General features: G+C 48.5%; 7 protein-coding genes across 7 annotated transcripts; 5 read left to right on the top strand and 2 right to left on the bottom strand.

Annotated features, from left to right (window-relative positions):
* Window positions 1-278: 278 nt before the first annotated feature.
* YALI1_F05781g (uncharacterized protein) lies at window positions 279-3,630 on the top strand (the record flags this gene model as incomplete). The annotated part of the gene is made up of 2 exons (XM_068283248.1): window positions 279-520; window positions 1,602-3,630. 2 exons carry the CDS (start codon window positions 279-281, stop codon window positions 3,628-3,630), a joined length of 2,271 nt encoding a protein of 756 aa, XP_068139349.1.
* A 4,510-nt stretch (window positions 3,631-8,140) lies between these two features.
* YALI1_F05695g (uncharacterized protein) lies at window positions 8,141-10,189 on the bottom strand (the record flags this gene model as incomplete). The annotated part of the gene is made up of 1 exon (XM_504967.3): window positions 8,141-10,189. The coding sequence occupies one exon, from the start codon at window positions 10,187-10,189 to the stop codon at window positions 8,141-8,143; it is 2,049 nt and encodes a 682-aa protein (XP_504967.3).
* A 3,356-nt stretch (window positions 10,190-13,545) lies between these two features.
* YALI1_F05661g (uncharacterized protein) lies at window positions 13,546-15,261 on the top strand (the record flags this gene model as incomplete). Its single annotated transcript, XM_504966.3, has 1 exon — window positions 13,546-15,261. The coding sequence occupies one exon, from the start codon at window positions 13,546-13,548 to the stop codon at window positions 15,259-15,261; it is 1,716 nt and encodes a 571-aa protein (XP_504966.2).
* A 1,311-nt stretch (window positions 15,262-16,572) lies between these two features.
* YALI1_F05624g (uncharacterized protein) lies at window positions 16,573-19,654 on the top strand (the record flags this gene model as incomplete). The annotated part of the gene is made up of 2 exons (XM_068283247.1): window positions 16,573-16,662; window positions 17,261-19,654. 2 exons carry the CDS (start codon window positions 16,573-16,575, stop codon window positions 19,652-19,654), a joined length of 2,484 nt encoding a protein of 827 aa, XP_068139348.1.
* Window positions 19,655-21,748: 2,094 nt separating this feature from the next.
* YALI1_F05575g (uncharacterized protein) lies at window positions 21,749-22,127 on the bottom strand (the record flags this gene model as incomplete). The annotated part of the gene is made up of 2 exons (XM_068283246.1): window positions 21,749-21,892; window positions 21,939-22,127. The coding sequence occupies 2 exons, from the start codon at window positions 22,125-22,127 to the stop codon at window positions 21,749-21,751; spliced, it is 333 nt and encodes a 110-aa protein (XP_068139347.1).
* Window positions 22,128-22,240: 113 nt separating this feature from the next.
* Window positions 22,241-24,490, top strand: YALI1_F05574g (uncharacterized protein; the record flags this gene model as incomplete). The annotated part of the gene is made up of 1 exon (XM_504964.3): window positions 22,241-24,490. One exon carries the CDS (start codon window positions 22,241-22,243, stop codon window positions 24,488-24,490), a length of 2,250 nt encoding a protein of 749 aa, XP_504964.3.
* Window positions 24,491-25,360: 870 nt separating this feature from the next.
* YALI1_F05543t (uncharacterized protein) lies at window positions 25,361-26,107 on the top strand (the record flags this gene model as incomplete). Its single annotated transcript, XM_068283245.1, has 1 exon — window positions 25,361-26,107. The coding sequence occupies one exon, from the start codon at window positions 25,361-25,363 to the stop codon at window positions 26,105-26,107; it is 747 nt and encodes a 248-aa protein (XP_068139346.1).
* Window positions 26,108-26,862: the final 755 nt, after the last annotated feature.

The following is a 26,862-nucleotide window of genomic DNA, read 5'->3' as shown; positions in this document are numbered from 1 at the left end:
TTCAAAATCCCATGATAAACATCCTTCAATTCTCCGTTTCATCTCTCTCCTCGCCAATCCCATTCTTGGTCCCTCCCCCCGTTTCACCTCACACCCATGAAATACAGTCCAGATAAAGTTTGCCAGTCCCAACTCAACTTTCTCCCGCCCACTGCACACTGTCTTTGACACCACACACAAGACAGTAATTGTACCAATCGTTTGTCAATCGTTTGCCAATCGTTTTTCGATCGTTTTTCGATCCTTTTGCAACCGTTTGTCAACCGTGTTCGATCACCATGTCATTAACAGAACAGCTGGCGAGTCTTGGCCAGGTCGCAGACATGGCCGCCAAGGACGCCGCGCTATACGAGCAGTATGTGCCGTCTCTACTGGAGCTGGCTTCTCGTCCCGAGAAGGAGCTGCAACAGTGGCTGGCGGACTTTCTGCTTGATGCGCTGGCGTCGGTATTGGCGCTGGAGAAACGACGCGAGCTGGCGCTCAAGGCGCTGACGGTGGTGGACAAGTTGCTGAATGGAGAGGTGAGTACTATGTGACTGTAGGGACTGGACAAGATCAAGTGACCCTGACCTGCCTGAGGTTGCCCTCAGCATTTTTTAAGTCACATGACTGTTCTTGTGACAACGACGCAAACCGCAATTGTCAACTGTAATGGCCGTTGTGTCTAGTTTATGGCGTTGTACTATCTCTGAGTTGGACGTTGATCCGACAGACGACCCACTGCGTGATCGACTCAACGTTTAGCTTGCGGGGTTTGTTTTCTCGACAACGTGGACTGATTCAACGACACCAGTATCGACACAGATCCAGACGTCACACTTTTCCACACGTGACTCTTATCCATTATTGTAGAACTTCGGCGACCGTGTTGGTGGCCCCCCAGTATGCTCCTGGAGTCATCATCGACTGATTGCATCTTTCTGGGTCCACCATCCCAATGCTGTCAAGGACAAGAACATGTGTTTGGGACAAAAATGACATAGCAACTAGACGGAGAGACACGCATCAGGTCATGTGACGTGGCAGGGGAGGTTTTTGGCCGTTTTGCGTTCCCCACTGACAGACGGTTGACGATCTAGCCTAGCGCATCGCAGTCTTTCGCTATAGAAAATGTCTGTCTACTTAGTCAGTGGAACCGTCTTTGCATCACTGACAATGCTTCATTAGCTATATATGCGAATTGAAGCGTTTCAGAAGTGCCAACAGATCCAGTGTTTCTCTCCAATTTTCGGACAGGCGTGCCTCCTACTGCTTGACTCCTGTGGATTCTGGTCAATTCTGGCTGGACATGTAGCTCTGGTTGTCTATTTCAGTTGTTTCTGCCTCCAGAGCAACTATGGATATTGTCCCTCTGACTGCACCGTTTTTGTTACTGCTGTCTAGGATTGATGTATGTCTTCTAGACATATGTCTTATCTAGAGAGGAGTTGCTGTCGAGACTGATGTTGTCTAGAGATATGGTGCTGTCCAGAGACATTACTATTCTAGAGACATCAACTCCCGATTGTCCGCTCAAACTCTGGTATTCGTTGTATTACGTCCTACTGTTGTCCGCTTAGTCCTCGGTCCTCGGGCCTTTGCTTTCGTTTCCCACTAACCCAGCCCAAAACCCCTATTCTCCTTTCCGCCCTCATCTACCCCCTGGTCTTCTCCGCGGTCTCCCTCAACCCGAAACTCTCCTCCGAATGGTCCACTCTGACCTCCCTCAAAGAGCGGATCACGTCCATCTGGAGCAACGACCCTTCACCCTCGGTCGAAATAGCATGCATCAAATTTGCCCAGCAGCTCGTGCTCGTCCAGTCACGGGGCCAATCAGGTCCTGCTGACCCGCGTCTGGCCGCCAGATCAAAGCCGTCAGCCGAGGCCAACATGAGCATGGTGCCGCCTAACCACCCGCTCATCCACAGATCACTCGAGGCCGAGGGCCAGGGTAGTCTGGACCGCCTCCTAGGCAACCTCACTGGTGACGACTTGTCACATGACAACCAGAAAATCGCAGAACCCATTTTCACAGCAACCGTGTTTGCTCTGGCCCCCATTCTCAAACAAAGACCCGAGTACGGCAACAGAATTCTGCAAACGGTGTTGGCGGTGGACCCGGTGGCTATGGAGACGAAATTCACTTCCAAACTCGCCGTTCGCTTCTGCGAAAAGTCGCTCAAAATGCTGGTTACCCACTGCTTACGTAACAAGATCCACGTGCAGCTGCGACACAGAATGGAACGGTTTCTGGCCGAGGTGGGCCGAAAACGACCGGCCCCAGTCGACGATCACGTGACCAAGCGCCAGAAGACGGAGGAGCCGACCACCAATGCATCTACACCTACTCCTGTATCCATGAGCACCACCATGCCCCCCAATGCAGACTCATATAGCGCTCTGTTCACTCTGATTCCTGCCAACGACCCGTTGGTGGCTTTCGACGCCCGGACGTTACCCCAGCAACTGGCGCTTCAAATCGCGCTCACCGGTTTGCTGAGCGTAGACGAAGCGGTTCTTAGAAGTCGAGTTGGAGTGGTGAAGCAAAGATGGGACAATTGGCAACAACAAGAAAAGGCCAAGGAAGAGGCCAAGAAGTCCAGATCTGAGTCACGTGATATCCAGAACAGACGAAGCGAGTCGCGAGACTACCGGTCCGGGTCCCGTGAAGACGACGACGACGAGAGGGACGACTCCCGATCTCGCGGACGGGCTCAGTCGCACAACACCGGTTCCCGCTCTCGATCCCGCGACGTCTCCATGGAATCACGCGACTCTCCTGTTTCACGTGATTCCTCGCTCGACTCCCGAGTTTCTTCCGACTATTCACAGACCGAAACCGACTCAGCAGTCACTTTCCAACTGCCACCCCCCGAGCCCCTTTCAGAGTCTGAAAAGCTTACGGCCGGAACCGAAATCGTGTCGCGGTTTTTGACACAAAAGGACGTAGCGGTGGCAACAGCCAAGTCGCTGGATATCCAGAAGAATGCCATTTCCAAGCTGGCTATCAACGAATGGACCGGCGGTTCGTGGATGGTGATTTTGAGTCGATTGTTGAGCCGTGGTCTTGCTTATGACCCCGAAACCGAGCCTGCCGACTCTCTCAAGGTCCAACTTTCCACTCACATTCGAAACCAGCTGTTGAACATGGCCACTACGGCGTTTACAGCGAATTTCGAGGACGTCATGACCTGGCTCAACGAAGAATGGTACTCGGAGCTGATCCGGTACGGTAAAGTTACTCCAGCCACGTCTGTCTACTACGAGTATGCTTCCCGTATCATGGACACTCTTGTTCAGACCATTGATCCCGACAACTGGAAGTATTTCATCAGACTGGTGGGCGAGCTTCCCGAGCTCGATTACGGCCTGGTTAGTAAGCTCAAGCATCTTCTGATTGACCCTGATCGGTCGGTTATTGGTGTTCGGTCGCTCAAGTATCTTATCATGCTGCGTCCTCCTACCCGAGACTACTGTCTCGATGTCATTGAGGAGGTTTACCAGGAGAATGAGAGTCTGAGAGGCGGTTTCAAGCAGGTTCTGGGCAAGTATAGACCGTTGGTTGTTGAAGGAGTTGAGAGGAAGATGTTGGAGGTGAAGAAGGAGGAGGCTTCTGAGGAGCCCAAAGCACAGGTGAAGCAGGAGCAATAGATAATGAAGAGTTATGAACTTGTAGAATGTATTAGAGGAGCTGTAGTGGAAAGATGGGGAGTTATGAACAATACTGACAAAGAGACAGATGAATCCAAAGAAGATCTCCAGCGACAGATAGCGGTAATATGTCGGCGACACACGATTATTCTCTCCAAGTAGGGTCTTTAAACATATTGTAATATGGATTTGGCAAGATGGAGCCAGGTGATAGATACTACTGCAAACAACTCGCTTAGGCCAACCCACTGCAAGTTTCCGTTTTGAAAACTCTCCTCTCCAAGGTCGTCACGAGTGTAAGCAGGTCGTCTTAGCCCCGTCTGCCTGAGGGTTTCCACCAATATTTAGCCAGAGGAGATGTGAAAGAAACAAGAACCATTAATCAAAACCCCACCACTATCTACACGTTGCCCGCCACTCTTGTTACCGGGTCGACTGGCTTAACAGCAGCCCGAATGTCAAATACGCCCCTAAGGCAGATGCAGATGCCCCCAATTCAGGTCATACCGTCATTGGCACTGCTTGAGAAGAGTATGCCAACGATCAAGAGGTACCTGGTCAATGGCAGACTTGTGATTGAATGACTGGGCGAGACTAAGAGTGAAAATGAGCTTGAAAATGTCTTCAAGAAACTTTCTACGGTTATGGAATTGTCACTGTCCGAAAAAGACTGGAATACTATTACTCGACAAGAGACTGTGGCTCTAGGAAACGTGGTTTTCAACTACGTTGGAGCCAAGAAGTTTGCTGAACTAGTGTCGATGGATTTATTGAGGAAAATCTCTTTTGTAGTCACTTGGATTAACCAACTTGACTACGAGAATCTCAAAATTTCGAACCGAGTGACTGGTGAGGGTCATTGATACATGGTGTGGATTGTTACCTGGTTTCCCTGGCTGATGCTAGAACGACGGCAAACGCTATCTTTTGTCCGTGTCATCAAGTTCTGCTCCCAGTTCAAAGCAAGATTGCGGTTGGAGACAAGGTGATACGCAGAAACAGCTCTATACAGCCTGCAACTTCGACGGTGAATGGCTTAGCAGGAGTGATTGCTGTTCGCAGCTGAGCTAAAGCTCGCACGTCTACTCGGAGCAGACCTGTCTGGAAACTACTAGCTGGGTTTCTGATATGTATATATATATTGTTGAGTTTGATTAGCAGAAGAAAGTCTCTGATTGGGCCAGTATTTTTTAAACGTTTCAATTGAGAAGTTACACCGGTCTACCGTCTATTATTGATGGAAGTATTCTGTCAACGAGAAGACAACATAAAGGACGCTCCTATTCAGCTGAAAATGTTCGTTTTCAAAGTCAGATTTTTTGTCATGGGACCTAATTCTATGAATGAAGAATCATGGACTTCAAATACCAATGTCTTTTCATTATTGTGCCATACTATGGCCTCCAAAAACGCCTTCAAATGTTCCATATATTTACTTTTATTAAACTCAAAATCTTCCACTTTCGCGTTTTTTGATAACAATTCTCCAAAAAATCACCAAAATGGCCATGAAAATGCTCCATCGGGATTTGAGCCGAAGCAAATCGACTCTACTGAGTCTCCTAGCGCTATTTTCCTATTAATTAGCGCGAGCCCAAATTTCTCGATGGCGTTGATTTTTGTTCTTCGATTTTAAGGTATACAGTTGAAAAACTACAAGTAGTTGTCTTTGTTCAGATGCAGGTCCGTTCAACTCCTCCTTGGAGTGGTGATAATCGGGTGAACAATAGACAGACCACTGAACCAAGAAGGACCAAATCAGAAAGCCAAATCAAAAGACCAAATCGCGTTGATAGTTCTCAAAACTGATAATAACAAAGCCAGATATCTTTTTCCCACTACACTACAGTACATACTTAGAAGAGACATGATAGGATCTTGCCCGTACGACCTCTTTTCCCTCAACTTCACTCTCGTCATCAAGTCAATCAATCAATTACACCAAACAATACAAACTAGAAATAATAGCTGTTGCTATCAGCTCACTATCTGGATCGGATAATATCATCCCCACATCTAGACTCGTAGATTCGGGAGTCTGCATATCTGGATCGATATCGTGGGTGGCGGGAGTTGCGGAAGTTGCGGGAGTCACGGGAGTCACCAGAGCCTTATGAATTACTGTAGTCACACGCGCAACGTGAGCCACGTGAGCCACGTGAGTGGCTAGCCAAAGTCCCATTCGGAGTCGAGACGAGAGTCATATCTAGACCCCGAGTCGTATTAGTCATAGGCGTGGCTCACTGATTGGGCACGTTACAAGTTGTTAGAGCGTCGGGAGTCGTGTTGAAGGGAGTCACGGGGTCTGGACTGGTGTCTCGAGTTGGAGTTGAAAATTTCCGAATCGAGCTGTCGTCTGTCTCTAGAATCATATCTGTCAGAAAGTTTCAGGTCGTTCTTGTGGATGTACTTGGAGAAGACATCCCAGTGGTGCATGTTAGTCGGGTGATATGAAGAATGGTTCCTGTCAGTATCGATTTCAGAATGGCCAGCACTAATATCATGACTGGCCCCATCGCTGCGAACAAAATTGTTCTTGTTAGCAGATTTGCCTTTGAAGAGACCATGATTATCGGCAATGTCTGAGTGCGAATCTTTCTCGATTGAAAGATTGTCTTGGTACTCATTTTCGCCAGAAAGAGCCTTAGATCGGAGCTCCTTGGTCCATCCCAGTCCACGAGTCTGGTCCTGGAGGTTCATAAGTGCAGACGCTTGGAGGGGATATTGGTGGCCCGGTCTCGAATAGTTTGCGGATCCTTTTTGGACATGGCCTTCTGATAAGACCCCTCGCAGAATCTGGCAAATTCTCGGACGAGAGCATAACTTGGGGCTTCTCGGAAATCACCTTCATTTCGTTGAGCTGCTGGGTTTGAGAGTCAAGAGTCTTGTTCACCTCACTCAATCGCCTATTGGAGGAAATGCCAACCCACTTTTGGGTCGGCTTGAGAACCCAGCCGACGCAGTTTCGAAACGGAGGCTCAATCTCGGGGTAAATGGAGCCCTCCAGAGCAAACAGAGGCGCAACATTGTAGGAGGTGGTGACCCCGATGAACTGCAGACAGGGACACTGCTGAGACAGATGGTAGAGACACTCAAAATCGGACTTCCAGGTAGGATTGACCGGAATGAGAACGTTGGGGTAAGTCTGAGAAATAGTTGTCAAAATCGTAGACAGTGGTGGTCATGGGAAAGGTAGGAAAAGGAGTGGTAGTCTGGACAAGGCCGCCGTGAACAGAACCCGAAACCACCTGGGAAGAAGTTTCGACCCCAGAGTGTCCGGAAACGATGTTTGACACGTGACCAGTTTCAGCAAGCTCGGTCAAGTGACCAGAAGTGCCAGTAACGTGGGAAGAAGTGGCTGTCACTTAAGCAGAAGTGTCAATATCCTGACCAGAAGAGATGTACTGTAGGGAACAGAAAAATATATAGACAAGAAAACGAAAAACGGACTTTGGAATTTTCCGACAAAACACTTGAACGTCTAGATATTGTCTATGTCGTCTCAGTAGCTGTGGTGTTCCAGAGTATAGAGGAGATATTGGGCTAGGAGGCAGGTGACCATTGCTAGTCAGTATGACCCCTAGTCAGCTTCCAGGAGCGAGAGAAGAACTTGTAGTTGGAAATTCGTTGTTTTCATAGAACACTGGCCGAGATATTTACAGTCTTGTTTGTGTGTTTGTCAAGTAATCAACTACGATCGAGGAGTTCCTCCTAAGACTAAGCTGAAAATCCACGGCTAGATTCACTAGCACAGTAATAACTAGCTGGAGATCTGATTTAGTTGCGGAGAAGGATTAGCCAAGGATCGGACTGGACTGTTTTACATTCTGAAGAGTCTGTTTGTCTAGCTATCAGGGGAAGTCGACGAAGTGGTATGTTCAGTGTGTACAACTTCGAGTACAGTCACAACTGTAGAAGATGAAATGTGCCATAGAGTGATGTGATTATAAAAGAATGGAAGGATAATTTATAGGAAAAGAAACTGAAGATAAAGCTATAATTCCAGCTTCGTCAGTTCCTCCAGCTGTGATCCCAGACACAAACTACCGTCTATGACGTCCAGATCTATAGGTGGAGATGTATAGTTTGATAATATCTCTTTAATGGTAAGACCATACACGGTTGAATGATATACAAGCTTTCAAATCACGGTAATAGCACCCTCAGCGCCCAACTAAGTCCCTGAGGCGGCGACTCAACATGCTAGAATTAGCAGACCACCAGTGCGAACCAGAAGTCAACAGTCATGCAGTTGACGTGATCCCAACATGCAAGTGACTGGAGCTAGTGGTCATGGCACAATGAAACTAGAGTCAATGACGATTCCTGAGACTTTTAGGAGTCTATGCATTGTTTGTAATATCATTGGAGTTAGCAGAAAGTCACATGAGTTCATGTGACCACCCAACCGTTCGTTGATGCATTAGTTTGAATATCATACATGGACCATTAGCGCAGTACAGGTTGTCGAGTGGAACTGATTTAGTGAACAAGTGGTCCCAAAGACACACTACGTCAATCCAGTTTTGACATACCCATCCAACCACAATTTTGCACTCTTTCCCATCGCATTTACCACACTATGACCATCAGCAGAAGGCTTGCTTTTCAGCCACTTTCTAGCCATATATATCTGCCGTTGGTCCGGCAACCGGGTCCAATAGAACCACCAGTTCTGATTAGACCTGGCCAGCTTCTCGTGGCCCAGAAATGCCTCCTGCTGACTCATCAACCGTCCAAATTGGGCATGTACATGCGCAACCTCCGAATTGTGAGGGTCTGGGTTGGGATTCACAAAATTGACCACCTCCGTGTCGAACGGCACGTGACGAAGATTCGTGGTCAGCGTCTTTTGTTTAGAGTCGACCACAATGTAGTAAAAGGGGTCCGGAGAGGCGAGCAGTTTAGGGTAATGCGGGTTTCCAGAACCACGCTCAATGTCCCGAACCACAGGCTCCACCAAAGAGGCGAGCTTGAGATTGAGATTGGGATAGACAATGTCTGTAGTGTCTTTGTAGAGTAAGGCAAAAGTTAAGGGGGCCCTCTGGTAGACGACTAGGTAGGAAACACCATACTCCTTGGTGCACGCAACTCTACCCTTGACCACAAACTTGCCATCTTCTACATCGTCTTCTGGAGCAATTGCTTCTTCCGAGTTGGGGTAATGCTGCTTCCAGGGGTTCCACGATGTCAAAGTGGAGACTGTGCTTTGAGTCAAGGTGCCTAGCTTACTAATATAAGTAGGACTAGGACTGGGGTTCTCGGAGGCGTAGTCTGCGAGTTGGGCACGTGACTTGCGGATGCTCACATGACTCACAAACCCGGATTCCTCTGCAAACGCCATTTCGTCGCCAATGTCGCAACATTCCAGAAGCCAAAAAGATAGCGGGAAACAGGGTGACGAGGAATAGACAATTTTGGAGTGGCCCTGCGTGCGATTACCAAGGTCACGTGACTCGCTTCGGGCGATGCTGCAGTGAACCAGGTTGGGGTCTTTGGAAAGAACAGCCTCAATCACTTGAGTAGTGTCTTCGGAAAGTTTGATCCGGTCGATTTCCGTGTATGGAATGGAGTCCAGGATGCCTCGGGAGTGGAGATTGGGGTTCCAGCAGGAGGAAAAGGCATTGAAAAAGGAGGAGAGAGCATCCGACGAACGTAGCGAGTCTGATGTGGTCGATCCCTGGGTTATTTGAGATGCAGACAGGTCATGTGACTTTTTGCCATTGTCAACAACTGTATCAGATTTGCCATTTTCCTCATCACGTGAACTATCATGTGCCTTTCCATCAGACCTGGAACTCTCCGGTTCAATTGTTTCGCTTGCACCAACACCAACATTGGTAGCACCTTCCGGCACATAACGCGACTGTTCACGCGACCCATTGGTCTGGACCACTGTCGAGGTGTCTCCTGGCTCAGGTTTGTCGTGATCTGTGGTACCTTCCTGGTCAGCATCGCTGTGATCATGTGACTGGCTGTTGACATTGTCACTAGTCTCCTCACCATCACGTGACTCGTCAGGAACTACCTCGTTGCATAAGCTGCTCTTGGGTTTCGTCGCAACGAGAGACCCTGTGCTATTGGAAGCCCTTTGATCTGTATTCAGATCAATCTTCAAGCCACTCACGTGACTCGTGTAACTCACGTCACGTTCATCATGTTCGTTAAATAACCTCCATCTCCCCCAGCACTGTCTCAACTCTCCAATCATCACATCAACTCCACTCAACCCCTTCATGGTGTACTCCCCAACGACCCCATTCCTGACCTCCACAGGCAGATGGACACAAAGAGCGGCCCAGATGTCGCCCTCCAGATTGACCACCAAGGTCCTCGTCTTTTTTGAGGTCACGTGCGTCAATCTCTCGCCGCCACTCAGCTCCTTGCTGAACTCCACCATGCCCTGCGCCAGACCTATCTCCCGCAGCTGCTCGTTCACAGACACGGGACCATCTTCCGAGTGGTAGTAAAGGATCTGTTTGTGTAACTCCTTTTGCGTGGTCCCCAGAGTCGGGTTGTAGATGCACAGGTAGCGCAGTTTGCCTGGTACCAAGTCCATGTTGTGGTGATGATGATGTGGAGTGGGAAGGTGTATCTATGCAGCTATGTGCATGTCTAAACTTTATTTGCCACGCCAAACCGGGGGATTTTGATTTCGCCGTGGAAGGGGAATTTTGATAAATTTGTCCTTGAGGAGCGAGAAATCGGCCATAAAGATGAACTAATAGCTACTTTTCGATTTTCAGCCAAATCTGTGAAATATTGGCCGCAATTGATGCATCCTAAAATTGCTAAGCGGTGACATAGAGCGAACCTTGATAATGTGGAGGTAGATGATAAACGAGAGTAGTGGGACTTTCCTAGGAGATCGGAGAGCTGATGGACATTATTTATAGTCCATAAAAGTTGGTAAGACGTCTAACAACGTTTATTTTCTCCGTCTACCAGCTTATTCGGGAAACAATTGGTATCGTGACACTGTTCCTTTATGTCTTCTGGAGTCCCACACAGTTCTAGACTCCAAACATCAACGAGGGCGAAAAATCGGATGGAAATTGGTACCAAATCGGTGGCGAAACTGTTATTCTGCTGCAACAGTTGAGATCTCTTTGAGCTGGTTTTGAAGAACACTTAGATCTCAGCAGGGATAGCTGTATGAGGACTTTGAAATTGTGGGTTAATGGAGGACAGTGCAGGAGTTGGGGTGCTCAGAGGATGAATACGTTGACAAGGGGTAGATAAAAATCTCACTGATCTGGAGAATTTTTCGGTGAGATTGGAGGTGGGATGGGGGCTGGATAAGAGTTGCAATTTGAGCTTCAGGAGGTGATGAAAGAGCTGTCGGGTTGGCTGAAGAGTTGGACCAAGGGGTGATATGGGTTTTAGGAGAGACAATGTGAAGCCTCCAGGTTAGTTTAGGGATCAGGAGCATCGAGAGGGACTAGCTCTTGTGATAAAAAGAGACCCAACGGACTACCTTTTTTGCTCTCTGAAATCCAGACTTATCTCTACTCTCTGGTCGACCCGGAAACGTTTGTTGAACTACGTCAAGTGAGTACCCCATAAGAAGCCAATTTCAGCAGCCTGAAGATGCTGTGAAGAGGAAGAGCGCAAAAGAGAAACCCGTGAATCTAGCCTGGGGGCGATTTGTCTTGTTAGAAGAAATGTGTGTTGGTTTTCGTGGCCAGCAAGAAGCCGTGGACTGAGATATCCAGTTTCGAAGACATAAAGTGTCTGAAACGGCGTCAACTTCCAATTGTGTGAGCCACTAGTGACGGATCAGCAACGTTCTAGGAATTTCAAGGGTCTTGTGGAACTCATCTCCATTTCAGCATCAGTACATACTGTACTGTACTTGTGAGTTCTACAGTTACGATACTTGATGTCGATATGAGTCTTGAACAATGGGCAAAGAAGATATCAAAACACCATCAAGTTGACAATTACTTTTCCAAGATGGCTTTTCTACGGCACAGAGATGGTGGAGGAGGATCTTGTTACTCAATCGGACGAATTGGCTGAGTTCTTTTGCGAGCTGAACTGAACTAGTATCAACCCTTTATCAATCTAGAACCGGAGAGTTCGAATTGGGATCCTGACAGAATCTCGAAGATCGAGTGGGTATTGGTTGGCCCCATGATTCGGATATCTAGAATGAAAGGACGATAGTCCAACTGGAATAACCTGAGGAAATGCTAACTTTTCGTTTTCTAGTAGAGCAGTTTGAACTTAGTTGGGAATTAGTTAAGGAGATTATCAACCTAGGGGATAATATCTTGGGATCTAGAGCTCCTAGCGGAAAGAAAATTGTACAAAACCAATACTAAATCTCACATTTTGAAGTAATATGAACTATCTAGCCTTTGGTGTCCCGGAATCACCATAAATTCACGCTTCCATGGCCAAAGGGTGGCAGACCACAGTTTGAACTTTACTTATATGCAGAAAAAAAACAACAGGTTTTAAACCATGGACAGGACAACAGCAACTATCGTGAATATGTGACATATTTGTATGAAAACAGGTAGAAAAAACAGGATTGATTGATAGAGAATCGCTCTAGGTTTGTCATAAGACAGTAAGAGACACCATTGGCACCATTTCAAAGTGGATGGTATACCAATCACAACTGTCTACGTTTCACTTTCTTCTAGGATCGGAGTTAGGCCTTCTAGATCAATATCCCTTCTATCACCACATCCAGACAACCTCATGAGAGAAATTCTACTGTAGACGCCTCAATGGTAGATATTGGTCCTCTAGTTACGCTGAAACACAAGTGTTCTTTTTGATGAACGACAAATCGAAGTTCTTTAGCGAGTTTTCTGATTAGTTCAGTTCAGTTCAGTACAATTAATGTCAAGTAATCGTACGGTGTAGTATGTACTACGTGAGTAGCATCAAGAACACCATCTAATATAGCTATAGCAACAAAAAGAATCACATAACCCCCAATATGAACATGTCTCATCAAGATTATATTTCAACTATTTGCCCAGTATCACTCACTCCACTACAATCAGTCGACTGGAGTCCGGCTATATAGGAATTGGGAACAAGATCGCGGAGCTCTGGGTCAAGAAGTAACATGACATACAACCCCGCGTAAAGTCCTGTTTGTACGCTCGCAATCGAGGTCATCATCTTACCACCATCCACACGTTCTTCTTTGCCTTGAATTCTCTCTCTTTGGTCAGCTTTAGCACCCGCCCATAATCAGGCTGGAAAGCCACTCTGAACCCAGACCGAAGTGATCTGATCGTAGGAAAGGACCTTCTGTCTCGCTCCCTGGGTTGTTTTCAACAATATATGCGCATAAGCCTCGCTCTTCGTCTCGGTACATGAATCATTTTCAACAATATGTGCACATGCCTCTCCTTCCAGGACGGCCTCCTTGACAGAATCTGTTTCGGTCTCCGTGAACTTGGAGACTTCTGGAGGCATGGTCAAAAGTCCGCACTGCTTGCAAAATCATCTGAATCCAGCCTGTCTGTGGGTGTTCTCATCGTCCCATGTAAGTAGTTGCCATTGCGACGACTTCAACTACAAGTAGAGGAGAACCTGGGGAGGGTCTTCAGAAGATGCTATATATCCGAGACAGCTGAGATATGTATACCATTGGATAGAGCGAAAGTTGGGGAATTAAATGGTGTAAATAAAATGCATTTCTACGTGACAAAATCCGTCACAGTGTGATAAAACGCGCGTTGAATATGAGGTGAAATTTAAAATGGAAAAATCTGAAAAATGGAAAATTCCGATAAAAAACACAAAATACCGGTAAAAAACACAAAATACCGGTAAAAACAAAAAAAATACCGGCCAAAAAACATATCACCCGTAAACCCCCTCGAGGATCACGTGATCTCCCAACAACGGGTCGACCCCATATACCAACATCTCACGTTATCGGTTATGTCAAACTCTATCGAGTTACCCTACCGGATCACCCAGACCCGCCTACTGCATCTACGTCACTACTACAGTGGTCACGATCAGAACAAGTACAAGTCGTTAAAGATGGTTCTTGAAGACCTCGGAAAACGAATCAACGGCGCGTTTGCCAACCTGTCGAAGGGCGGCGATATTGACGAGGCGCTGGATGCGATGCTCAAGGAGGTATGTTCGGCTCTTCTAGAGTCCGATGTGAACATCAAGCTGGTTTCACAGCTTCGACAAAAGGTCAAGAACAGTGTTAAGGCGACGCCCAACGGTGCCTCCAAGAAGAAGGTGATCCAAAAGGCGTTGTTTGACGAGCTGGTCAATCTGGTTGGGGTGGACGAGAGCGCTGCTTCTGCCGCCAAGTTCAAGCCGCAGAAGGGCAAGTCCAATGTGGTCATGTTTGTGGGTCTGCAGGGATCCGGAAAGACCACGTCATGTACCAAGCTGGCTGTCTACTACCAGCGGCGAGGCTTCAAGGTGGGATTGGTGTGTGCCGATACCTTCCGAGCTGGAGCGTTTGACCAGCTCAAACAGAACGCCACCAAGGCCAAGATCCCCTTCTTTGGCTCGTACACAGAAACAGACCCCGTGGCGGTGGCAGCCGAGGGAGTAGCCAAGTTCAAGAAGGAGAAGTTTGAAATCATCATCGTCGACACCTCCGGACGACATCGACAGGAAAGCGAACTGTTTACGGAAATGGTGGATATTGGCGCTGCTGTGAAACCGGACTCGACAATCATGGTGCTCGACGCCTCCATTGGCCAGGCCGCCGAGCCCCAGTCACGTGCCTTCAAGGACGCCTCCGACTTTGGTTCCATCATCCTCACCAAGATGGACGGACACGCCAAGGGTGGAGGAGCTATTTCTGCGGTGGCAGCCACAAACACCCCCATCATTTTCATTGGTACCGGAGAGCACATTCACGATCTCGAGGCGTTTTCGCCCAAGCAGTTCATTTCCAAGCTGCTCGGTATCGGCGACCTCCAAGGTCTCATGGAGACGATGCAGAGTCTGAATCTCGACCAGAAGAAAACCATGGAGCACATTCAGGAGGGTATTTTCACACTGGCGGATCTCAGAGACCAGATGGGCAACATGCTCAAGATGGGATCGTTGTCCTCCATTGCTGGCATGATTCCGGGACTCTCGGGCATGGCGTCTTCCATTTCCGACGAAGAGGGTACCCGTCGAATCAAGCGAATGATCTACATTCTCGACTCTATGAACCAGAAGGAGCTGGATTCGGATGGATCCATTTTCAAGGAGGTGCCTTCTCGTATCACACGAGTTGCCCGGGGCTCGGGAACCTCCATCCGGGAAGTCGAGGAGGTGCTTCAGCAGCAGAAGATGATGGCCTCCATGGCGTCGCGAATGGGCGGCAAGAACGGCATGATGTCACGAATGCAGAACGCCCAGAACAACCCTGCCCAGATGGCTGCAGCTCAAAGACGGGCCCAGCAGATGATGGGCGGAGGAGCCGGAGGAATGCCCGGCATGGGAGGAATGCCTGGAATGGGCGGTATGCCCGGAATGGGTGGAATGCCCGGTATGGGAGGTGGTATGCCTGACATGAGTGCTCTGCAGGGCATGTTCCCTGGAGGAATGCCTGACATGGGCCAGATGATGAACATGGTACAGAACAATCCTCAGATGAAGGCCATGGCGAGAAGTATGGGTCTCGGCATCTAAGCAAAGAGCCTAGACGGCCAAGACGAGTAACGAGTCTTGGTGAGCTAGCACGAGGAGCGCAGCGCTGTCTTTGGGCAATGTGCCCCACTGTGTGAGACAGTCTTTTGTTTCCTCCCTGCTAGAGAAATCTGTGAAGAGGAACTCACAGAGCATTAATATTGTGTATAGTTGAATTATTTGGATTGGATGGGTACTGTAGAGTGTTGTGGAGCGAGCCATCAATGTGATAAATCACGTATATCATCTTATAACGGCGAATGTCCTCCGTCAAACATGTTGGGGTGTCCAGAAATGGAGAATTTATTATCACAACAGGTGGGTTTTTTGGACTGAAAAGATTCAGCGGCCCTGGAGTACACGCTGATTCTAAAGTCGTTCATATTGGTCCTTTTTTCAGCGAGTTCGAAACACCACCCCTAGCCGTGCGGCTCGGAAATTACCTTGCCCAAGTTTTTAATTATGGTGATGTTGCGTTGCGTCGGGTCGATCTATTTCGTGCTGAGTTCAGATGAATGAGGGATCTAAATGTTGGTGATTGAAATTCTTCATAAACAATTTTGGTATCAAATTACTCCTGGGAATCTCAAGAAGACAATGGTGCAATTAGGGGACTATTATGTTTATTATTGGCAGAGATATAGCTATAAAACATTAACTGTTGGAAGTTGACCAAATAAGAAACCGAAAAACATAAAACAGATCAAAACAGGGCTATAATAAACCCACAGACAATTCCCCATCTCTGAAAAATCTCTATAATCCCTTTTGGGCCCCCATCTGTCCTGTCTCCTCCAGCCAAATAAAGTTCATCTGCGAGACTACATTAAGTTGTGAACATTTCGAAAACAGTGTGTAACCACCAAACAGAACAACCAGTTGAAACTCGGATCATGGCTGAAAAACGCGAATCGCAGGTGAGTATTTGAAGTCACGTGATGGTTGGACGGTTGGAGCCAACCACGTGGAGCCCAGCGCGACGAAATGCGACAATTCGCAGAGAGATATGACCACGGACGGAGGAAATGGCGGTACAGGCCGCCGCCGTAGACTTGAGTGGATGACTAGCGATGAATGGATGGATGGACTGGCAGAGAGAGAGAGAGAGAGAGAGAGAGAGAGAGAAGGAGAGAGAGGAGAGAGAGAGAGAGAGAGAGAGAGAGAGAGAGAGAGAGAGAGAGCGGCAGGGGACCAGGTCACGTGACCAATCATGTGATCTGCAGTCTGACACTGACTACAGCCTGTCTCATGGGGACGGAGGTATGGTGACTTAACGTGCAGTACCGTCCAGGTGTAGACGATAGCAGGTGGAGGATGGCGCGGTGGAGTGGGCAGATCATGTGCTTCAGAGTGGGTCACTTTCTACTCGTGGGTCACTTTCTACTCGTGGGCAACTTTCTACTTGTGAGTCACTTGCTACTCGCGGGCCACTTTCTACTCGTGGGCAGACCTCGTGCTCAGAAAGGTCAGCTCATGTACTGAGACGCCGAGGCTGTTTGTGTGGCGATTTTATGGTTCTTGGTTGTTTGTACCATTCAGTCTGTGTCACTTGAATAGCCACGATCCCCCCTACACTCGTGAAAAGCAGTTCCGTGCTCTCTGTTCACAATACTGCGGCGTTTTCTTCTCTGTTAGACTGACCCATCTCCCAGCGGTTGCTCCCCCGTATGAGGGTGTGTCTAGTACTCTTCCATGCTGACCGCCCAATTCACCACTTCTGCGTTATTGTCATTGTCAAGTCGCCTAAAAATCCCCTACATCTTGTCGATAATTGTCAGCATGTCAGACTAGACGTTCTGCCTACAGCAATCCACAGGCGACCACCAAATCTGCAGTAGCCACTGTCAAGTTATTGATCGCTCAAGATTTCTTCTGTTGGTACTGACTGAATTGCCAGTGCTGAATCCGACTACGGCTCTTTGGGATCTCATTTGTCTACGATATATCAAATATTTGTCAGGGCCAGACTCACGGCTCCTCTTTTCAGTTCCCGCTAACCCAGACCGACGACTCCGACACATTTTCATTCGTGGCGCTCGGAGGTGGCCGAGAAGTTGGCCGATCATGTCACGTCATCTCGTTCAAAGGCAAGACTATCATGCTCGATGCCGGCGTGCATCCTGCCCATTCCGGCCTCGCCTCCCTGCCTTTCTACGACGAGTTCGATCTCTCAACCATTGACATTCTTCTCATTTCACATTTCCACCTGGACCACGCTGCTTCTCTCCCTTATGTGATGCAGAAGACCAACTTCAAGGGCCGGGTATTCATGACCCATCCCACCAAGGGTATTTACAGATGGCTCTTGTCCGATTTTGTGCGAGTCACCTCTGGAGCCGAATCGGACCCAGATCTCTACTCGGAGGCCGACCTCACCGCCTCGTTCAACAAAATTGAAACCATCGACTACCACTCCACCATGGAGGTTAACGGAGTCAAGTTCACAGCGTACCATGCCGGTCACGTGCTCGGAGCAGCCATGTACACGATAGAAGTCGGTGGCGTCAAGGTGCTGTTCACCGGCGATTACTCTCGAGAAGAGGACCGTCACTTGAACCAGGCCGAGGTGCCGCCCATGAAACCAGACATTCTCATTTGTGAAAGCACATACGGCACCGGAACTCACTTGCCGCGTCTAGAACGTGAGCAGAGACTGACGGGACTGATTCACAGCACACTAGACAAGGGCGGAAAGTGTTTGTTACCAGTATTTGCTCTTGGACGAGCCCAGGAGATTCTTCTCATTCTCGATGAGTACTGGGAAGCCCACCCTGACCTCCAGGAGTTCTCCATCTACTACGCCTCTGCTCTGGCCAAAAAGTGTATCGCTGTTTACCAGACTTACATCAACATGATGAACGACAACATCAGAAGACGTTTCCGAGACCAGAAAACAAACCCGTTCCGGTTCAAGTATATCAAAAACATAAAGAATTTGGACCGTTTCGACGACATGGGTCCCTGTGTGATGGTGGCGTCTCCTGGAATGTTGCAGAGCGGTGTTTCGAGGTCTCTGTTGGAGAGATGGGCACCTGACCCGAAAAACACGCTCATTTTGACGGGTTACTCGGTTGAAGGAACTATGGCGAAACAGATTATCAACGAGCCTAATGAGATCCCCTCAGCTCAGAATCCGGACCTGAAGGTTCCGCGACGTTTGGCGGTGGAGGAGCTCTCGTTTGCTGCCCACGTGGATTTCCAGCAAAACTCTGAGTTCATCGATCTCGTGGATTCCAAAAACATCATTCTGGTCCACGGTGAGCTCAACAACATGCAGCGTCTCAAGGCTGCTCTTTTGGCCAAGTATCGAGGCCTGAAGAACAGTCCTAGAGAGAAGACCATTTACAATCCTCGAAATTGCGAAGAAGTCGAGCTCGCGTTCAAGGGCGTGAAGGTGGCCAAGACGGTTGGCAAAATGGCCGAGGAAAAGCCGCATGTTGGTCAAATAATTTCTGGAGTGGTTGTGCAGAAAGACTTCAATTACGGACTCATGGGCGTTGCTGACCTGAGAGAACACGTTGGACTGTCAACCTCTTCCGTTCTGGAGCGACAGACTGTGACGGTCAACGCAGGAGTGGATCTGGTCAAGTACCATCTCGAACAGATGTTTGGATACGTGGAAATGAGAGAGACGGAGAACGTTAAGATTGAGGAGATGGAGGACGACGTGGCTGAGGAGGAGGAGGACAAGGAGGTGAAACAGGAGGTAGAAGATGTGACCATGGAGGGTGAAGTCAAGGATGAGACCGCGGAGGAGGTCAAGAAGGAGGAGGAGGTTGCGGAGGAGTTCAAACAAGAGGTTGAGGGTGATTCCGACACTTCTGCGGGAACCACATTCGTCGTGATGAACTCGGTCACAGTGAAACACACTCCCACAAGTTGCACCATTGAATGGGTGGGTTCCTGTCTCAACGACTCCATTGCCGACGCTGTTCTGGCCATTTTGCTGACAGTGGACAACTCCAGAGCGTCGGTGAAGATGTCTTCCAAGCAATGTGCCCATTCTCATGGCCATGAAGACGGCCACTCAAACTCCTCTCTCGACGAACGAGTTCTGCAGCTGTCTTCGATTCTGAAAGCTCAGTTTGGAGACTCGTACATTGTTTCTGAGGATGGCAAGTCGGCCAACATCAAGATCGACGCCATGGAAGCCACGATTTCCTTCTCTGATTTGTCTGTGACCGGCTCACCTCCTCCTCTTGTTCAGAGAGTCCAGGTGGCTGTCGATCGGGCCATTTCGCTCGTCGCTCCTCTGGCTCAGAAGCTGTCGGCCGTGGACCTGGTTGAAGGTTTCAAGGCCATTGAGAATGTCAAGGATAGGGAAGAGAATGGGGAGGTGAAGGCAGAAGATGAAGAGAAAGTCAAGGCGGAGGAGAAAGTCAAGGAGGAGGAGTAAATAGTATCGAGTTTGATGTACCCAATATACAGACTGTAATATGAAGCGTTCGTAGATGATGCAAAGAAACAGGACTGCCACCAGTCTCTGCAAAACCCCTCGGACCAATCTCCTCAGTCCCACCTCTCAGACTAACCGGCCAGTCCAGTTTAACCCTTCCCCACATCACCGGACCAGCCAAGGGATGGATCTAAATCTCTTTTAGTGAGTTCTTTCACGACAAGACCTTTCTTTGGAACAAAAATCTCGAGAAGAAAATGGACGAAAATGGTACCAAAATTGTTCCCCTGACTCTTTGAATCTTTTCAGACCTTCTTGGTTTTCGCTGGTTCTGATATTGAGCGAGTTATGAGTGCATTAGAGAACGGACATCCATAACTAGTGGGTTAGACAAACTTAAGTATAAGTTCAACTGGATTTACTTGAGAAGCAACCAAAGAATGAATATATCACACCAGAAGAGCAGTAAGTATTTCTGTAACTGGGTTTTTAATAGGTAAAGTACTTCTTTCAAATCAACTGATGTAGTCTGTTTTGTATTTGCTTGTCTGGTTCGACTGATAAGGACCCCCAGCACACTTTTTTACTCAACTATTACCAAGTAATTCTCCCAACTAGAGTTTTCCACTTCTACTGACGCCTCATAACAAGTCTCACAGCCTCTGCAGAGATTATAAGTGCACTCAGTGGGTATTGACAGCAGATAGTAGGTATTGAGACCATATTTGCCTCTTGCAATCTTCTCAATGATGGAAATCCAACTTGTGAGACAGTAATCAAAAGTGTGTCCTCTGACTGTCTTCTATGAGACATTGCTCATAACAGTAGAGCTAGAGTGGAGGGTAGATCTACAAGTAGGGGTATTAGGACGGCGTGTACAAGATTGTATAAAGATAGCTCCGACTATCGACACTGCGGACTTGACGGTTCCAGTTCGACATCCAGAGTACGTCATGCGGGACTACTGGCTAACGCCGCCAGACTAGAACAAATGGGCTACAGACGAGTGCTGTATGTCCAGCAATTATAGCACTGTTCTGTACCTACTTGTACACGTCCAACCCACACACCAGCCTCTACTCCAACATGTACTCACTTCTTCACCCCGCATTCCATCACGTCTGTTTCAGTCCTGCATTCCTTTGATTCAAGAACCGTACCGTTTTTCCTTTTCTTTCACGTTACTTTTTGGCCGGCTTGGCAGCAAACGCCGGGTCAAAAGCCGACACATGTACCGCCAAAGAAGCGATACGAGCTGGAGACGTCAATGGCCCCAAAGTGCAATCCAGTGCGATGCTCGTAGATGCTCGTAGATGCTCGCACATTCTTGTATTAGCATTTGGATTCCGTGACATTGTTTAGACCGTTGCGGGGAACCCTTGTGCGTACGGGTGACGTCATGATGATAACAAGGCGTGGTGGGGGTGGGAGGGGTGACAAGAGTCAATCATAGGCGGTCAGAACGCGAGATATCGGGGAAATAATGGCGCCAAAATACTCTCGGGATTAAGATGTTTCTAGAAAGACTTTGAAAATCAAAATCGACGACCCACTTCAGCTCAAACTGGACCCCTATTCAGACTGACGTCATCACCACCAACCATGTAGAGAGAGATTCAGCGTATACCCACCGAATCACGTGACCAACAATCAATACCTCCGCTTACAATACTGTCCGAAATACGTCATACCACGTGTTTGGTTCATGTGGTCTCCCCCCTTGATAATTTATCCCCCCTGGACTTGGTTGTTGTTCTTGGCTGTTTCCGCATGTGTGTACATACTATAGCAATTAGCTCTATTTTTGGATACAAGTGGGGGGGGGCGAATGGAGGAGACCAGAAAAGGAAGTTCTAGTAGACGGATTGCGATTCCAAGAACATTATTGGACTCAGGGAGGATTGGTTTGTCACGTGACCACCTTTCCCCGGCTACTTTCCGCCCGTTTTTGGTCGATTTTCGGTCGACTTTTATGTGTTTTCGCTCAGCCGTTCTGATCTAGGTTTTTCTCCTAAAGTTATCGCTCAAAAATCTCTAAATAACATTGCAGATGACCTTATCCCTGAGTGTGCATACAGCAGGAGGAGTGCAATATTAATACTGTGCGAGTACCATACTTCTTCGGTACCAGTACCAGTATCTCCACGTCGACAGCATCTCCACAAACGGATCTGTGGAACATTTTTTGCCCCGACTTTTAGACCTTCGACATTCTCCTTTTGCCCGCGAGTCGACACTCTCCGCCTCAGCCTCAGTTGATCATTCATTCACCACGTCACTCCACTCCACTCCTCCACTGCATATCGCATAGACTGATAGAGCCAAGACCGAGGGCTAATTTTGACGTGTCCTCTACATCAGTCCGTCCATCTTTCTCATCGCCAGTCATTTTCAGCGACAGTCGACACCGTGTCTTTAAGTACAGTACGGTATCGCCCAGTGCAAGGACGTGACTTTCAAGAACGTGTGACATTCAAGGGCGTGGCACAAGGACGTGGCATTCAAGAAGTGACAACTGCCATACGACGACAGTGACACAAGTACACATAGCCAACACCACCACAACAACCACAACATCCCAGTGACATGTTCGGATCACTCGGAATCTTACAGCCCCGGGACTACGGCGGCGAGGTCACAGGCACGGTCGTGATGATGGGTCACAGAGACAAGGAGAGCAAGTTGATGACCCGTAACGACGGCGATGGGGTAGGTGAAGATGCAGACGCCGCCAACGCCACCCAGGGGGACAGCTCAGACACCACCCCCTCGGGCGTCGTGACTGATCCCGCCACCGTTGCCAGGGCAAAGGCGTCGTCCGAAAGCGACTCGTCGGATCTCAAGAAGACCCCCGGAGGCATCGTGCTGTTTCCCCAGCCACGAAACGACCCTAACGACCCCCTCAACTGGCCCATCTGGCGCCGTGACATTGCTCTTCTCGTTATCGGCTTCCACTCCTTCATCTCCGGAGGCCAGACCCCTATTCTCGCGTCGGGCTTCAACATCATGGCCAAGGAGTTTGACGTGACGCTCAACACGCTCTCCTACCTCGTTGGCGCGTTCATGCTGGCCATGGCCGTGGGATCGGCAATCCTGGCCCCCACCGCCGTCATCTACGGCAAGCGCATGATCTACCTCATTTCGTGCCTCATCTTCTTTGGAGGCGCCATCTGGGGTGGTGCTGCAAAGTCGTTCGGTTCATTGATTGGTGCACGAATCATCATGGGTATCGGCGCATCCCCCACCGAGTCTCTGCCCAGTTCGTCCATCGCCGAGATTTACTTTATGCACGAACGAGCCTACCGACTGGGCATCTACACACTGCTCATGCTGGGCGGCAAGAACATTGTTCCTCTCGTGTCGGCGTTCATCATCTCCGCCAAGGGCTGGAATTGGGTCTTCTGGGTCCTAGCCATCATTGTGGGCATGGACTTTGTGCTCATTTTCTTCTTTGTGCCCGACACATGGTTCATTCGGGCACCTACCCCCAACAAGCGGTCCCTTGAGGAGTCCATGATGGCACAGGAGGCAAGAGCAAACTCACTCATGAGCTGGAACTCGCGGCAGAGTATGAGACGTGATTTCCTCGATGAAATCAACGTCCAGGAGGCCAATGAGGAGTTGAGGGAGATGGAGGAGACAGCGGAGAAGGACGCTGAGAAAGAAGCAGCCGACAAGGAGGCTCGGGAGGATGCAACAAACCCTACCGCTCCCGCACTCACTCGGGAAGTCTCCTTTGCTGACGAATCAACGGCTCCTCCCGCCGACGAACCCGAGGTGGATCTGCCCATCCCCGAAGATGGCGTTCTGGGCTCTTCTACGCCACCTCGACCCCCTATGGTAAAGAAGCACTCAATTCTGCGCGATCACGACACTCCACATGACCACCACGGCCCCAAGCATACCTCTTTTGCTGTGGAGGATCAGGAGGAAGGAGATGGCGATTTCCCTGGGTTTGGACCATCGACTAGTGCACCTGGACGACCCTCCTACATCTCCCGAAACCTCTCGTACGCGTCTCATTTTTCTGTGGCGTCTCAAGACGTGCCTAAGAAGTCGTACATTCAGACCCTGAAGCCATACATTGGCCGACAAAGCCAGGACAAGTTGTGGATGATCTCCCTACGTCCCTACGTTCTCTATCTGTATCCTCCGGTGATGTTTTCAACACTGGTGTACTCCATGTCGGTCGTGTGGTTGATTGTCGTGTCCGAGACGATTTCGCACATCTTTTCGTCTCAGCCGTACAACTTCCCGCTCACTTCTGTTGGTCTGCTTTACGTTTCGACCTTCATTGGCGGCTGTTTAGGCTCTGCGGTGGCTGGAAAGATTTCCGACATGTTTGTGCGAATCATGTGCCGGCACAACAATGGCGTCTATGAGCCCGAGTTCCGTCTTGTGATGATTGTGCCAGTCATGATCACCACGTCGATGGGCCTTATGGGCTACGGCTGGGCCACTCACGATGGTGACCACTGGGCCGTGGTTTGTATTTTCCTCGGTCTTTTGGGCTTTGGCTGCTCGTTGGGTTCGACAACAGCCATCACCTACTGCGTGGACTCGTACAAGATGTTTGCGTCCGAGGCGCTCGTGTCTCTCAACGTGTCTAAGAACGTGCTTGGTTTTGTCTTTTCATTGTTCAACACCATGGCTGTGGAGTCGCGGGGTCAGAAGACGGTCTTTCTGGCATATGGAGGAGCCCAGATCTTTCTGTGTTTGTTTGGTATTCCGCTGTACATTTATGGCAAGCGGTTCCGACGATGGACTGATGAGATGAATCTGATGAAGTATTTGTATGTGCGGACGGAGGACGATGCCGACGACGCCGACGAATAAGCCATTCGCACCCCAGGGTGTGAATGGACCTTCAGAGAGAAGGCCTGATGAGGAGGAGTCTGGTGGAATGACCACTACAATGGTCCATACTTCCAGCCATAATGAGTCATGACTTGCTGTTACTGTTATTATAATTGTTTTAATCTAATTTATATGTTTCCTCTGAGATTTTCGCTGGTGATTTCAATAGTTGAGAATTATTAGCTTGGCTGTAATAGTTGGTATTCTTGTTGAAACAAGGACGGGACTGTGGGTGTCCCAATAAACGGTTCAAGAGTTTAGTTGGGTTTCAAGTAAGTCAAGTAGCGTCGCCAGAGTCCTTGCGCCCAGATTGAGCTCGTTTTATCGTGGAAACTGGTTGCATTGGTCTTGTATTCGGGATCACGTGCTAAACCTACCCATCTCCGAGCTGCATGACAGGGTCTGGTATTTGGGGGTCTTCAGAAGAGTTGGATTGGGGTATATCTGGCTCGAATCTTTACAGGAGCTACAACACGACAATTGAAACGTGATGGAACTTTTTGCTTTTGGATAGAAACAATATTGAAGGAGATGTGGTGTTTTGAAGATTCAAACTAAAATAGTTGATTTCCTGAACCAGTACTTTACCGAATGGCCATATTGACGTCTTGCCAGAGATTACGGGGATTGCGGGGTTATCGTAGTATAGATCAGTTCAGTGGGCACGATATTAGCGTGTGGATTATTGTTTTAGGGGATACGATATTGTAGATCAATAATTCGGGGTGCTTTAGTTGGGTTAGATCTGTTCATGTTGTGATTTTTAGTTGAACATTTAGTTGAACCTTGAAAGAAGAGCCAACTCTCGGCCTGAGAGATCGATCGGAAATCGACCACCTCCGGTGGAGCATGGGACCACTTACTCTAGAGAACTTCATGTTTCACAAGACCTCGTCTCCCGACTTGCCAAACTTCCCACACACACTTGCACGACCGAAGAAGTGGACTCAACGAAGCGACTACGGGGGCATCTCTGACGACATGGTCTGGCAGGAGGTAATGCATGACCTTCGAAAACACTACATCGCCGACGCCAACAAAGCACAAGTTCTTCACCTCATGCGGATATCTCGACTTCCGCTCGTGAAATGGAGATACCCTGACGACCACGTTTTCACCAAGAAGAATCCAGGATGCGGGCTCTGTGATAAGGCCATCATTCAGGATCTGCACGAGCATATCTTCTGCTGCAAGTGGCGAAGTTCTTCTTTCCATGTTGACCAAGATGAAGATTCCCGTCAGTGGACTCTCTTAAAGGACTGGATTTTTACCGAGTCGAAATGTGGAGTACTTCCCCTCTTTCCACAGGGGCATGTGGAACAGTGGACGCCCCCGGAAACATCAACAAGTCAAAACACGCAAAATATCTGGCGGGGAATTGGCTATTGGGATCTGGAGATGGGAAAGATCCCTCCGGTACCTCAGGGGACGACGCCACCCTGGGACATGTCCAACAGGGTCCTGCTTCAATTCCTGAAGGAAGCCCCAGATGTGTTTTTCGACGATGGACCAACCGCAGGCACTTCCACGATTGGCGAAGTAAGACACAATAGCAAGCGTAAAAGGGGGGCCGAGGCCACCGAGAGAACAGCGTAGCAGGGCCGCGTAGTCCACCACAGTATTTTTATTATTTTATTATTTTATATAATAACCCTAGGTAAAGTTTGTTAAGGATTAGTTGGGTTAGCTGGAATCAGTGGGGTGCTGATTCTGGCAGTGGAAAACACCAGAGACTGGAGTGGCGTTTTCCCGATGAACGGAACAAACACGCGAAGCTATGGTGGACCCAACATTACAACCGGGACTGAACCAGGTTTTTTTTTTATTTTTTTTTACTTGGAAAATAGGTACGTGCCAAGTTGGACGCATGACCACTAAACGTGTTTAATTAGTAAATATTCGTGTGTAAAGCGTACATTCATTTCAAAGGTTATTTCTTTCACAGCAAAGTTATAATTAAATGAATGTAATATAGAAAAAAAAAAAAAAAAAAATCGATGACGGTTGTCACGCAAAGGTTAGACATGAAAGACACCATTGTGCTAGATTTATCAGAATGACAGGTCTATATAGTTCACTTCAGCACTTGTACGTCACTGAGTAGTACATTCTCGTGCGGTATACTTATAGCAGAATCAGCGATGCTAGTTTGGTGGATTGTTAAGAGATCCTTCTCTGAGAGCCTCGAGTTCCACATCCGAGAGCTGTTATTCATCCTAGTGGAAGGGAATCTGGGGGTACAGTGCAGTACAGTACATCTACTGAGGTCGTTTCTGGAAGGCGCGCCCGTTTACCAAGCAGCACTCTCTCTGTTCCATCTCTCGTGACTGTTCTGGTGTCTAACTGACTTT

This window comes from Yarrowia lipolytica, chromosome 1F (assembly GCF_001761485.1).
Source record: "Yarrowia lipolytica chromosome 1F, complete sequence".
Lineage (NCBI taxonomy): Eukaryota > Fungi > Ascomycota > Dipodascomycetes > Dipodascales > Yarrowia > Yarrowia lipolytica.
This window is presented reverse-complemented; position numbering and strand designations above follow the sequence as displayed.